Raw genomic sequence first — 14,695 nt, forward strand, 5'->3', positions numbered from 1 at the left:
GCTCAGTCTTTTCTGAGATAGCTCAGAAAATCTCAAAGATATCTCACTCTTCATAGCGTTAGAGGTTCTGCAACCATCTTTAGTTCCATTGGTATTGTCGTGGGTGGGAAGCATCCAGGATAAACTATTGGTGGACATTGTGTAACACATGAAGGTGCAAATGTTAGTTATGAGCACAAAATCTAATTGAAAGAGAATTACTTCAGCCATGCCTATTGTTGGTGTACAAATTGGCACCCAGAATTTATATTCCTGTCCCATGACTTTCACAGAGGCCAAATACTGGCTCAATAGTTAAGATGATCAGAAGGAACATTACCTCAGGTTGGATCTGTTACATCCTTTCATATGAATAACTCAGGAGAGGAATGGGATTAGATGAGTGAAATTGTAACCAGGTGCCCAACTTCAATCCCTCGCTGATCACCTAAGGAAGAAGAAAAACATTTCAGGGAGAAAATTAAAATACATGTGTTTAACTAGTTGGAGTGGTTGTTTTGCACATCAAGGACGCTCAATTCCAGTCAGTTTACAGTTCAGAGACCTGGGAAAGATAAGCAAATAAGCGCTGGATCACACATGCACAATTATCTGAGATGGCAATGGTCTCCTGCCTGCCTTATTCCAACTCAGAAGGAGGCTATTCGGCCCAGCATAGAAACATAGAAAATGGGTGCAGGAGTAGGCCATTTGACCCTTCGAGCCAGCACCACCATTCAATATGATCATGGCTGATCATCCAAAATCGGTACCCCGTTCCTGTTTTTCCCCATATCCCTTGGTTCCATTAGCCCTAAGAGCTAAATCTGGCTCTGTCTCGAAAACATCCAGTGAATTGGCCTCCACTGTCTTCTGTGGACTGCAGGGCCATGCCAGCTTCCAGGGGACTGAACCAATCAGTCTCATTCTCCCTCTCCTTATTTTGTATTCCTACATTATTCTCTCACACACACCCATCAAAACCATTTGACTCTTTTTACCATGAATCACTCTAAAGGATAAGTTACCAGTTAACCTACCAGCACGCCTTTGAGCGTAGGGAGAAACCGAAGCTTCAGGAGAACATGGGGGATAATGAAAAGAAGGTCTGGTGTGAATGAATGGGACAGCATTGGTGATATTTTTTCAGACCCTTCAAGTGTCTGCGGTGGGTAGTCCAGGTATACATAACCCTAGTTTAGATGACAGCTGGCATACCTGATTCGGTACTATGCACCACAGTCTAGAAAGATATGTTCAGCTTGGAGCAATAGCTAAAATGCTAGAAGGCCAGTTGCGAGAATAGTTTACAGAAACTAAAGTCACTAGAACTTAGAATTGACTGAAATCTTCAAGACATTACGAAAGTCTGATAGAGGGGATAGAGATAATTTTTTCCCACAGGTTGGCAACCAGGTAACCACTTAACCAAAACACATAACCAAAATAACTGAGTCAGAGCTATAAGGAGGGAAGTTAAGACATTTCTGCATGGAAGTTGGTAAAAGTTGTTTCCTCTCCTCTGGAAATTCAGTTCAGCAATCAATCATTAATCAGAGTTTAAGAAGGAACTGCAGATGCTGGAGAATCGAAGGTTACACAAAAAAGCTGAAGAAGGGTTTCGGCCCGAAACGTTGCCTATTTCCTTCGCTCCATAGATGCTGCTGCACCCGCTGAGTTTCTCCAGCTTTTTTGTGTAATCATTAATCTGAGATTGATCCTTTTGTTCATTAAGTTATCAAGGATTGGGAGCAAAGTGTGATATTGGTCAGCCAAGTCCCCATTAAATGATCTAATAGGCTTAAGGGACTGTATACTTTTCTCCTGCTCATATGACAATGGGTTAGTTGCCATGCCCCGGAGATAGCCTTCATTCCAAGAGAAATAGTTTTTTTTACATTTTATCAGACCCTGCACTTATCAACTAAACTAGGTATTTCACTGTGCAAGCAAAATGAATTATCTATTTATGGTGTAACCAGTGATCTGCTCTTCAAAATCACCCAGCTGCATTGTGTTTTCTAAGTGATTTTTACTTGGTCTTTTTCTCTCTACTCTCAGTCCTTTAAGACCTTCTCGCCGGCAGTTCCCTCGGGTGATGCCCTTGAGTAAACCAGGTGAGACAATTGAACGTTTCATGCTTTATTGATGAACAGTGACAATTAACTGGGAAACAGCAAAAAGCAGTCACTTATTGTATACAATATCCTTTACCCAATCAATTTATTGGCGAAGGTGAATTTTCGGATATCTCAGATGACATTAGGTCCCTTATATTTGTAAATTAGAAAACCTCAATTTCATTGCAGTCACCAACAGTGACTGATGATGAGTTGGAGGTGCTGGTCCTGTTATAGCGGAGTCCTATGCTGGTCCTGTGCTCAGTCCACTAGTCCCTCAGGCTCGAGAGTATCAGGTCACCTGAGGGAAACCATCAAACTGGAGCAAGGGACAGCAACTTCAGGGTAGTAGAGAAGGAAGGAGGCAAGAGTAATGCAAAAATCTTGATGGACATGCTCAGAAATTTAGTTTGTACATATCAGATTGAAAATGGGCAAACATTCTCTCTATAACATCAGTGAGTGGCATTGCATGTTTCAGACATAATCAAGGCTTCCCATCCACTCTCCTTCAGCCGCTTAACTGCCATACTCTCTACATTGACAAAGACCTTCACTCTGAAACTACCACCACATTCATCAGTGCCAATCTCTGACCTCAGGCTTTCTACTGAGATTGAAACCAGGCTACAGTGGAGATGTTGGGTTTCCAAGTATTAACCTTAAAGCTTAACCTGGTATCAATATCAGCCTCAGTCTGTCTCGATCAGTCCAAGGGCAACTTTTAACTTCATCCTGTGATCATTGAGGTAATCCTGAACTTCATCCTTGGTGCCCTGCACCGTTCTAACATCAACACTTCGGCATCCATTAGCAAAAACTTGGACTTAATAATGCAGACATGAGTTCATCTTCCTCCACAAGTCATCTTAAGTTAGTTAAACAAATTTGGAATGAGGAGCTTATCAATAATGAAGACCATAAAAACCACGCTGGAAAGAATCTGAGCCCAGAACTAGATTTTGTCTATTTTCAGTGCACATGCATTTGTCATGCTTTGTGCTTGTACCAGATTAGGACTTACTCAAAAAAAAGAGAAAGTTAAAAAAAACATTTTTGAAGCTAGCTTAGGCTGGTGATCCCCCTGAAACGGGATCTATGTGGTTCTTGATGGAATCAGACTCGGGTTAATGTAGTCTACTTGCTGAGCAAGAGAAACATAGAAGTATCAGGGTTTAAACAACAGGCACCATGGAGATGGGAGAGAGTTCCAGTTTTGATCAGAAGTCCTGACTCCCCTCAGGAAAGGAAATGACTTGTGTTTCACAGAAACGTGATATTCGTCTTGTTTTTGTCAAAGCTTGCATATGGATGAAGCAGAAACTTTTCCTATTAATAAACCAGTCCAAGTTATTCAAGGGAGCTCTACATGAAGTGTGAGGCAGTGCATAATCGCTTCACACTTGGTGTAATCGCCTCATAATTGGTTGGAAGCCAACAGTGCTGTCCAGGTGCCTCCTTCGCACCAAAAGCAAGAGATTAAACAATTTCTATGTGAACAGATAGTCTGAGTAACCTCTCTACTCCACAATGAGCTAAATTAAGAGGGTTGGCAAGGGTCTGCTTAAGAAATGATACATTGTCAGAAAACTAAGAAACATGACCGATCAGTGAACAACACGGTCTAGACATGAGCATAATTGAAGGTCTTTCTGTTTTCAGTGACAATAGCCATGGAAACCTGAGCTGACATGTACATTGTTGTCTGGGAGGACCATGTATTTTGGCATCTCAAAGACTCACTGGGAATTGTCTCTAATAATGAACTTCTCCTGAGGTCTGGCCCATCCTGAATGGCCAGCATGACTGTAATTATGCCTCCAGTGACAGTATCCATGGATCTCTGGAGTTGTCTCCATGGATGAACATGGCTTCACCTGAGGTCTTTAAGGCCAACCATGGCTGTAATGATGCCTATGGCAACTGTATGCTGCCAGCAGTCATACCATGTTTACCCTTTGAATTGGTATCTCAGAAGCTGAATGCTGAGAGAAACATTCCCTGTTAGTTCAAGATCGTTAACTTTGGAAAGTGCCTGTGCGGTTCGTTGTTAATTTTGAAGATGCCTGGTCAGTTCCCCCAATGCCGGCTGTGAGAACAATACCCAGGCAAGCACAATGTGTTCCAGTTTTTAGTGAGTCTTCCACAAGAGCCCCAATGTGGAGTTTTAAGTTCCAATTGATGTCAGAGTGGGCAATAACAGCCCTGGTGTGAATAGTGACATCACTAGGCATGCACCTGATGCCAGGAAAAAAATCATTAATCTGTAACTACAAAAACCATTTTCGAGACTGGCGCAAATCCACCCAAACAAGATCTCGAACATGATCTATTTTCATAAATTCAACCTTTCAGCATGTCGCATCTGAGAAACCAGTCTCACTGGATCTAGTTGCCAGATACTGCTTGGAGGACTTAATTGCCAGATTGGTGACAGCAGCACATGATATTAGGGCATGTTCATTAACCTACAATGCCACCTTTTCTAAGAACTGCATTGTTTTACTGAGTATTGCAGGTAGAGAGATGAGAATAGATAGGTCAGGTCTCATTTATCAGCACCTGAAATCAGATAAGCGTCCCAGGGCTAGACAATATCCAAGGACAGCATTCATGTTTTCTCTCGCACACTCTAACCTGCAGCAATTGTCTGGTCTTGGTGGGGCAGTGGATGGGGACTGGGAATACTAACACGTTTCTTTCTTCATTAGGCAGCCTGTCGGAGTTGGTGCAATGTTATGATTTCTGTTATTTTCTGTTCCCATGTCACATTTTGCAGAGAATGAGAAAGCACTTGTTTTAATTAAACACCTGATGCCTGATGGGTTGAACCTCCCATTCCTGGACTCGCTGTCCATGCACGCTGTGTCTGCTGCTAGTGTTGCTGTTTCCTATCTCTCCGAGGAGGAGGATTATGTCCACTTGCCCCTTCCCTCTTCCCTTGGCTGTGCTGTCATGAAAGCCCAGACACATGGTTCGTAGCAAAGGAGCCTGTTGGAAGTCACTTCAATTGGATACTTTACCTAAAAACAGCTCCACATATTATTGCTAAATTCATTGCCCATTTCTTAAACTATGAGTGTGTTCACCTTACCTAGTTGTGTGCTCCATCTACTCAACTCTTTGTGCTTTACTGGATGCTTCAACACTCTCCTCCTGTATGTTTTAATTGTAAAACCCTGTATGGTTAACTGATTATTCTCCCACACATGTTATACATGAAACTTCACAGGACAATGTGGTAATCCAGCATCCTCAGTACTATGCTGGTATCACACACTTTTAATTCACTTTTTTAAATAAACATATGTATTAAAAATAAAGTATTCAATTTCCATAAGTTTAAAGGGAGCAGGAATCTCTCTAGCATGTTTAAAGGTCACATAAGAAACAGGAGCTAATAAGTTTCAGCTTTTCGAAAATCAAAACAAGTTGACACATTCAAGCACCCCAACCCTGGATCCAGCCACAAACCTACACTCATGCCCCTGACCCGAGATATTCCACACGCTGAGCAGAGGTCTGGTCACACACCCTGCCTAATCCATTAAAAACGACACAGATAACCTCACAAGCATCTGGATGGTACATTAATAGTAATTCCATGGATACGGAAGATTTAGTACACGAATGAGTGAGGCAGATGCTGAACTAAACCATAGGGGTTTTCAAATAATTGGATACCAGATTTTTGGATATTTACTGTGCCTGATTCAATTCAGTGATCTATCTCCAGGCACAGTTGGGTACCTCACCTTCCCCTCTTCCTGTCTTATATGAATGTGTAATGTACCCCATAACTATGTTCTGACCATTTTCTTTCACACTGAACATACATTGCAGTGGTGAGTGGCTGGACTCTGAAAGGCCTTGGATATTCTATTTTCCTTACTTTGTGTTCTTTCTGTAATTTGATTTTGGGATAATCTAAGAAAAATAATGTTTACTGATGGAATCTCAGTCGATAAATTTCTGCATACTTCCTGAAGATGCTGATTCCCTGTTTTATTCCCATCACTTATCTTGCCCCTGGTGATATACCCAATTTAAAGTGATTTCCCACAGGATGCAGCAGTGTGTCATTTCTCAGTCCTGTGCCCTTGTGTCTTACTCAGTAACATACAACAGTGGACAAGAGTGTGCAACTAAATTGAAAATAGATGTGACTACAGAATAACTATGAAATATTTGATATTGATGCCAATATCTGTGATTCATGTACAATTTGGAAATTGAAAACCCCTGGTGAAGTCTAAGAAAGTCTAAGGAAGTTTCCTCCAAGGTAGATAGAAGGACCAAATCAATTTGGTGATGATGTGAAGTTAAGGTTTATTTTTTAATTACATTGACAATAGAAGGTAGTACAAGAGTCCTCAGTGGCTCTTGTCAATGGAGAGCAAGACTGAAGTGATTACAGTAATGCACCGTTCGCAATTGACAACCCAAAACCTGATTCGCAGTTGAGCTGCTTGATAGCCAATGCAATTTGAAAACTATGCACACTTAGTCCATTGCTGTTATTCAATCACACCCCAACAGGTGCCCTTTTGTTTAATTTTTACATGTTAATTTTAATTCAAGAAGCTAACGTCGAGCCACAGAGTGCTCTTGGCCCATTGCACAGTGACATTTTCATAGTGATCAGAGTACTCATTCTAATCAGATTTTGGTGTGATTGAATCTGTCATTGTGTGCGCAAATCTTCGGAAGGCGACTCGATCCTTTCAGAAGAGAACACGAAGCTGCAGGGAAATGTACAGATTTGCATTTTAATGTAAGAAGGAATGAATTCTTAGGGGCGGGATGTGCATTTTTGTTTTCTAACTGAGAATGACAGGTCCAAGAGTGAAAGTTGAAATTTAGTGGACGATGTACATTTCCTGAATTTAGTTCCTATGCAGCAAAGCAGGAGCTGGAGAGATAGGTGGAGTGTGATGCCACAAAGATAGGCTGCTACAAAAAAACATTTGTATTACTAAATTAGATTTGTTGAATGATAAATTAAACACATAAACAAGTGGAGCAGAGAACATCTCAGGTTTGATGGTCCTTCTTAGGAAAATCAAGTTCTGCTCCAGGTGGTTAATACATGTGTGAAAAAGGGAGAACACATTTTAGAAAGATGAAACGGGAGTGAGATCGGCCAATGCTGTGTGCTGTGTGGTCTTTACTCTTAATTCTTCTGAGTGTCTGCTGTGTTTTGTGTCATTTTTATCTTGTGTAAGAAATTGTGATTTTGTTTGTCAGTTTTAGTGTGGTAAGAGTCTTTCAGCCCACTGTGAATCTAATCTCTAAACCGCTGCAAAGTCCAGAGACTCCTTGAGCTGCCCAATTATCTTAGAAAGTGTGGAGCAGAAATCCACTTAACTGAACATCTTCACACACATAGACTTAAGGTGACATTTTCTCTCCCAATCCTAATCCTTGGCCCTGCACCTAGCTCAAGTAGTCATCCAGGCAATGTTTAAATGAGGGCTCTGCCTCCAACACCCTTCCAGACAGTAAATTCCAGATCCCTAACACTCAAATTTGTTTTTGTAACTCCCCTAATCCAATTAACAAATCACCCTTCTTGTTTCTAAATTCCCTGCTAAGATTATTTCAGTTCACGCCACCCATGATTTTAAACGGCAATTAAATTACCCCCCAGTTTCTCTCTTGTTCCAAGAAAATTATCCCAGCCAAGCTACTCTTCCTGGTCCCATTGTGAAAAAGAATGATTGCACAATTGTAGAACTGAACCTGTCACAATCCGTATTTTGAAAAATAAAGTGAAGATTGATTCATATTTTGCATGCCAATTTTGCCACTTAACAAAGTAGCAGCTTTTTGAACAGTAATTGTTGCAAGCTAGTGACAGAACCAGTTGCAAGATTTGCACTAACACTTGGGCTCCTTCCATTGCCCTGACTAATGATTATTGTCCTTACAGTGCCAGCGACCAAGTTGAGCACCATGAGCCGCCCCACTGCAGGGCAGTGTCAGGGCAAATATGACCTGCTGGTATTCTTTGAGATCTGTGAGTTGGAGGCTACTGGAGAGTAAGTACTGTTACCCTTCCTGTTCACCATCTACAACTCGGACTGAGACTGAGACTGACTCCTCCAACATAAATTGCAGCCTAGAGGACAAACAGTGTCTCCCTTTTCCTTCTGCAGGTATATTCCCGCTGTAGTCGACCACAGAGGTGGAATGCCCTGTCATGGAACTTTCCTACTGCACCAGGTACTGCTGCACAAACAGTCTCAAACTGGATTTTTATGTTATGCCTGTTGTCTCTGATAAAAAAATGTTCAATCTGTTACGCATGTCTCTCCTTCAGCAGCTTTTGGCTTTGGTTAAAGAATATTCAGTGTTAAAAGAGGCATGTTGAGCTATTGGTATTGCTTTATCATTCTTATGTGTACTGAGATATTTGTTTATGTGCTGTCCAATCAAATCATACTATACACAAGTGCAATCAGGTCCAACAGGTAATGCAAAGAGAAAAAAATACCAGAGTTTACTGGTATATAACGCAGAATATACTATTATAGCATTACAGTTACAGAGAAAATGCAGATAACAAAAAAAGTACAGGGTCCACAGTGTGGCAGATTAGAAGATTGGGACTACCTCTTTAGCTGTTCTAACGGACCATTCAGTCTGATAACAGTGGGGAAGAAGCTCTTCCTGAATCTGGTGGTATGCACTTTCAGGCGTTTGTATCTTCTGCCCACTGTGGGGAAGGAAGAAGAGGGAATTACCCGGGTAAACATGGTCCTTGATTATGTTGGCTGCTTTCCCAAGGCAGCATGAAATACAGGTGGAATCAATGAGGGGATATTGGTTTGTGCGATAGACTGGACTACATCAACAACTCTGCAATTGCTATCAGGCCACAAGTAGCCAACAACTATCTCATTTCAAGGCTACCTACTGAGAACGTAACTACTTTTCAACCAAATCCAGTAGTAATCATCCATAGTACAGGCAATGCTGGAAAAAAGAGTCACACCAATAATATTTCAGATCAACAACCTTTCATCTGGATGGGAAATGATGGAAGATTTAGCACTTAGCAACAACCATAACTGAACTGGATAGTGAAGGTGTTTTGCTTGACTTTTATAAGTAGTTCTAAACTTCCTCACAATCATAGAAACATAGAAACATAGAAATTAGGTGCAGGAGTAGGCCATTCGGCCCTTCGAGCCTGCACCGCCATTCAATATGATCATGGCTGATCATCCAACTCAGTATCCCTGAGCGGAATATGGCCAGACCTGTTGAATGAGTCATTTCTTTCTGATCTTTAGCTTCTATCCTCTCCCCACCTATTACAGTTGGTCATGTCTCTTCTTCATACAGTCAATCTTACTGCGATCTAGGTTTTGGTCCCCTTTTGCTCCAGCTAAGCTCAATATACATAGTGAGTGGGGAGGCCACATCAGGCTCCTCCACTTCCATCTCATCCATGTTAGCCTGATCCCTGCTGCAGTATTGGACCCACTGATAAATCAGTGAAAAGTGTACTCATGGTGTCGATGAACAGAAATCTGAGAGCAGTGAATGAGGTGAACAGTGAATGGTGAGAGCAATTGTGTTTTTTCTATTGTGGGTAAAATGAGGAAAAATCCATTGACAAATTTAGCCTTGCAGTCAAGTAAATACGAATTGGACCAGGGGCAATAAGAACTGATGACCTTGACTACTTTTATAGCACAACGATGTTGTATTTTACATATTAGACCATGCAGCACAGAGCTTTCCCCAGTGGGAGCACAAATTCCATTTAAAAATGCTGTTGAATTTTATGTTCCTAACGTAATCTGACACGTTATCAAGGCCAGGTGTTGTAAGGGGAGTGTGTAATTCTATGTTTTTTTAAATCAGATCAGTAGTATTGTACATTCAAACTGATTAAATCATTTTGTGATGGAAACGGTCAAAAGGGTAGTAACACAGATCAACTCCAAGTATTTATTCCAGGTTATAACTGCTTCAAAGATAAGTCTTTTCTATTGTGGCCATTGCAACTTACATGTTCATGTATTCTTCTCCCCCACTTCCCATTCCTTTTGAGTAGAGGACTTCCTTGACCCGTTGAAGATTTGTCAAAGGATGTTTGGAATTGTGTGACTCAGGCATTTTATTTTCTGTTTTTGATAGGGAATCCAAAGAAGGATAACAGTTACTATTGTGCATGAGACAGGAAGTGATATACATTGGAAGGAAGTACGAGAACTGGTTGTGGGTAAGTAGGGAAGAAAGCAATTACCGGTACGGTCATTATCTAAATTTCACGTAATTCAGCTCATTGATGGGCAAGTTACCTAGGTGGCTGCAAATCTAAAGATACAGTCTTTGGATTCCAAAGTCCCCAAAAGTTACACATAATGAATGCAGCTTGCGCTAAAGAGCATCTTCAATACATAAAAGCATACCAAGGAACTTTGAAGAACCATCCTCAGACAAAAGTTGGCATCAAAGAAGGGGATATAATGCGAGGTGACTGAGGATGTTAATTGCACACTGCTGTCCAGTCTCCTGCCACAGCAAGGACACTCAGCAGCCTCTTCAACCACTCTTGCTGATGGCCAGAAAGATAATGTCATCAGCACTGGTCATTGGGGCAGCAATTAATGTTGCAAAACATAGTGGACACGCCGTTCCAATCATTCAAAAGAACACCCTTCATAATCCACAAATGCACAGTCACATTTTGCAAAGTTGATTTGATTTGTTGTCTCAAATTGATATCACAAACATACCTAAAATCATCAGAGACCACACTGCAGATTTATTATCCATGCAGAGAAATGCTTAATGCATTTAGCAAGTAAGTTTCCAATTAAACCATCCATACAACTTTCTGTCAACTACATGACAGAATTTCTTGGCCAATCTGGTTTCTTGTATTGTTGGGTAAGGATAAATATTGGTCAGGACACCAGGCAGACTTCCTGTGCACATCTCAGATACAGAGCCGTGGGATCTTTTGTATGCATCCAAGGGGTATGATGGGGGAAGTCAGGTCTTTGTCTGTCATTTCACTTGATGAAGGGCATTTCCACTGGTGCAGCTCTCTCTCCAATGAATTAGATTACATGTCCAAGTCAATGTAATGAGACCTGGCCCTACATCAATAGAGCCTGAGCTGAAGGTACAGCCTCTGGAGCACTGCAGAGAAATCCAATGGAATAGCTGACCCTCAACCACCTGAGTTTACATACTGTCTCAATATATCTGATGGAATAACTATAAAGAGAAGTGACAAACGTAAATGTAATCAGACGTAGGCTCATAAAGTAACAGCAGAACCCCCACTGCACAATTTAATTGATTTTGCTTTTGCTGCCCTTGTTAACCAGATGCATATTGTCTCTTCCATAGGTCGGATCCGGAACACACCAGAGTCAGATGATTCTATCATCGATCCCAACATCCTGTCCTTGAATATTCTAACGGCAGGCCACACACATCCATCCCTGGAGGATAGGTAGGTTAGACACTGAGCATTCAGCAGGAGAGTCCTTTGAGCCCAGTTTGAAGCTGCCAGCGTTTAACACACGGCAAACTAATTTTCATGTTGCTTCTCTTAGATTCCCAGTGCTCTCACTGATGGCCTTCCCCCTAACACCCCACATCTCTACCTGTGCCTCTTTATTTTCCTGTGTAGGTTGCTCATTCAGTTTAGAAGTGCCCTGTTTAACTCACCTCATTTCTTGATAATTCTTACTGCTCCTCTATAAGTTACAACATAAGTTTAATTGAGTAAAGCGTTCTCTAATGTGTAAAGTATTCCCCGGATTAAAAACAGAAACAGGCTTCTTGGACAGTCGGATCGTCTCAGGTACTGGGTAGATCAGAATCAGGAGATACTATAGTCAGGTACATGATAGTTGGATACTGACTAAACCTCTCGCTAGTATCACGTCATCCAGATAAGATTCAACGCAATATAGAGAGCAAAACTCCTTCTAATGTTTCCCTATTAAACATTACCACATCAGATGTATCACGAATTAGATATAATGAAAGCTCCACACCCGACCCATGCTGTTTGGACCTGAGATTGATGGAACAGGAATCTGATTCCATTTAACGCCAAGTTCTTTAGTAAAGTGAACACTGCGCGCACAAAGTTCAAATAATGGAAAACCACTCAATATTCCCTGTACTTAATACAAAAAAAATATTGGCACCTTCAAACCATTATTTAATCTAAACCATTAATGTCTTTGCTTTGTGAATGTACCTTAGCTTATTGATTGCAATTTAGTAGATGATTAGAATGGCTTCTCTTTCTCAGCATGTAGTGGATTGGTGGCTTCTCAGTATTTCCTTTGCAAAATTGTATGGTGCTTAATATTCTTTGGTGACGGTTAAAAAATCAGAACAATTATTTGACAATTAATCAGCCCAAATGTGATTGAGAGCCAGTTTATCAGGCCAGGTAGCAGAGTTAATTATAATCCCATGAATTCTGTCATCCGTTGCAGGGTGCATATTCTCCTATACTATAACCGTCCCTGGAAAACACCAGGACCTCAAAGCTATCAACCCATCTCTCCTTGTGTTGTCTGAAACTGGCACAGTGCTTGCGATGCATCATGATGTAACATCTGTGCCTGAGGTGCCACATCATATTACACGTGTACCTGAGGTGCACCATCGTGTTATATGTGTACCTGCAGTGCATTATCATGTTACACGTGAGCCTGTGGTGCAATATCATGACACGCGTCCAAAACGCCAATAAATAAACTCTGCAGGTTGGCAGCATCTGAAGAAAGGAATAAAGTTATCATTTCAGATTTAAAGCTTTTCATCAGAACTACAAAGAATTTTCACTTCCTCAGTTCTTAGCTCTCTTTTTTAGTTCTGATGAAGGGTCTTCAACATGAAATGTTAACTTTAATTTTCTCTTTCGAAAGATGCTGTCGTACACTGCTGAGTTTTTCCAGCATTTCCTGGGGTTTTTTTTAGATGTAGTTATTTTTTCATTTTCACTTATTTTCATGTTATAGATCGCTTTATTTAAAATCTGAGAATGTAACACATGAGAAGTGTATTTTATACATAAATATGTAGTTGAAGTTGATTTGTTCCCATTGTTGGATTAATCCAACATATCATCTAATCCATTCAAATAACAAGTTTTGCCAATTATAGGTCAATTAAAAATAGCCTAGTAATTCTAATGTACACAAAAATGCTGGAGAAACTCAGCGGGTGCAGCAGCATCTATGGAGCGAAGGTTATTCTACATTAGTAATTCTAATGTTTGTCCAATTGATACAGGAACATTGTGGTTACATTACTGAGCCAGCACTCAACATGTAGTACCTTGTTCCAGAATCAATTCACGTACTTAATTCCCAGTAAGCTTACTTGTAAAATAAGTGTAAATAATTATCTAAAGTTAAAAAGAAAGCTGTATCAGCGACGATGCTATGAAACAACAAGATAGTTTTAAGGAATTATTTGGTTCTTTGAAGTCTTTTAGAGAAGGAAATCTCTACCCAGTATGTCACATGACTCCACCAGTATCGTTAACCTACTCCTGAATGAGCTGGTGATTAGGGATGGGTACTAAATGCTGCCTTCGCCAGTGAAGTGTAATTAATTAGCTATGATCTTATGATGGAGGTGGCCAATTTCTGAACAATTAAACAAAATAATGCATAATGCAATGTTCTCCCCTGATGGCTTGTTACACATGCAATTTCTGTTCAGGTAAAACAGTTCTCCCAATGTCTTGGTCCCAGCATACGTATTTGTCACATAGTCCCTGAGATCCGAATTGTCCTTCCTACAGCCTTAGAGGCAGAAGCACAGGGATGTGGGGAAATTAACACCTCCTTTTAGAACACCAACTAGTCAGCCTGTGAGAGAGATTACACACTGCTAGACTAGTAGCGTAATTAACAGTACTAATCATTCCATTAGTATTGTGCAGCTTGTGGAAATATTTACGTGTAACACTTTTACCATGGCATAATTTAATATTTTCTCTTTTCTCATCCACTAACTCACTTCAATCAAAACTTTAATAATGAGTGATGAAGTGTGTGTATGTTGAAGATATCATAGTCATAACTCTCTTATTTTACAAGGGTTGGGGAAAACTGATGAATTGTGAATGGAGCCATTGACTGAAAGACTCCCTGTTCAAAAAAGATTAGCACCATGAAAGGCTTATCAGTATTTAGAACCAGGTATAAACGTAGCTGGACCTGCAATGTTCTACAAGCACATTGGAACAGGATGAAGTGTTGGAGAAGCTGTGAGTCCAATACCATGTATTTACACACTGACTGGGAGATACAGTGGGTCATACATTGACCTCTCATACTCTGGGACTGGTTGGTATAGTTGGTTGGAACAGCAATGGGATCCTGAACACAATGTGCGGTTGGAAGGGTATTTTTGGTTGAGCATACGTTGTTTTGGTCATATGCTGAGAATTCCAGAATCTTATTTAAAGCCTGTGCATGGTTTTAATCACAAACAGAAAGGCTGATTACTAGCCCAATACCTGTCAGATGAGGGAAAATCTGAGGCTGAAGGCTATGGAACAGAAAGAAGGAAGACTGGGATAGAATCGTTTG

The 14,695-nt window shown here is 40.7% G+C and overlaps 1 protein-coding gene across 13 annotated transcripts in view; it reads left to right on the top strand.

Annotated features, from left to right (window-relative positions):
• The window catches only part of kif1aa (kinesin family member 1Aa), a 207,320-nt gene that overhangs the window by 156,032 nt on the left and 36,593 nt on the right, over positions 1 to 14,695 (top strand). For 12 of the 13 annotated variants that reach the window (XM_055646078.1, XM_055646083.1, XM_055646071.1 and 9 more), the window contains 5 exons: positions 2,041 to 2,096; positions 8,032 to 8,140; positions 8,258 to 8,324; positions 10,251 to 10,335; positions 11,475 to 11,580. In XM_055646078.1, the coding sequence (XP_055502053.1) occupies positions 2,041 to 2,096; positions 8,032 to 8,140; positions 8,258 to 8,324; positions 10,251 to 10,335; positions 11,475 to 11,580 (423 nt within the window). Of the gene's footprint in view, positions 1 to 2,040; positions 2,097 to 4,878; positions 5,074 to 8,031; positions 8,141 to 8,257; positions 8,325 to 10,250; positions 10,336 to 11,474; positions 11,581 to 14,695 lie in introns of all 13 variants that reach the window. The other variant, XM_055646070.1, reaches the window with a different exon arrangement.

The sequence above is a fragment of the Leucoraja erinacea genome, chromosome 14, assembly GCF_028641065.1.
Source record: "Leucoraja erinacea ecotype New England chromosome 14, Leri_hhj_1, whole genome shotgun sequence".
Classification (NCBI taxonomy): Eukaryota; Metazoa; Chordata; class Chondrichthyes; order Rajiformes; family Rajidae; genus Leucoraja; species Leucoraja erinaceus.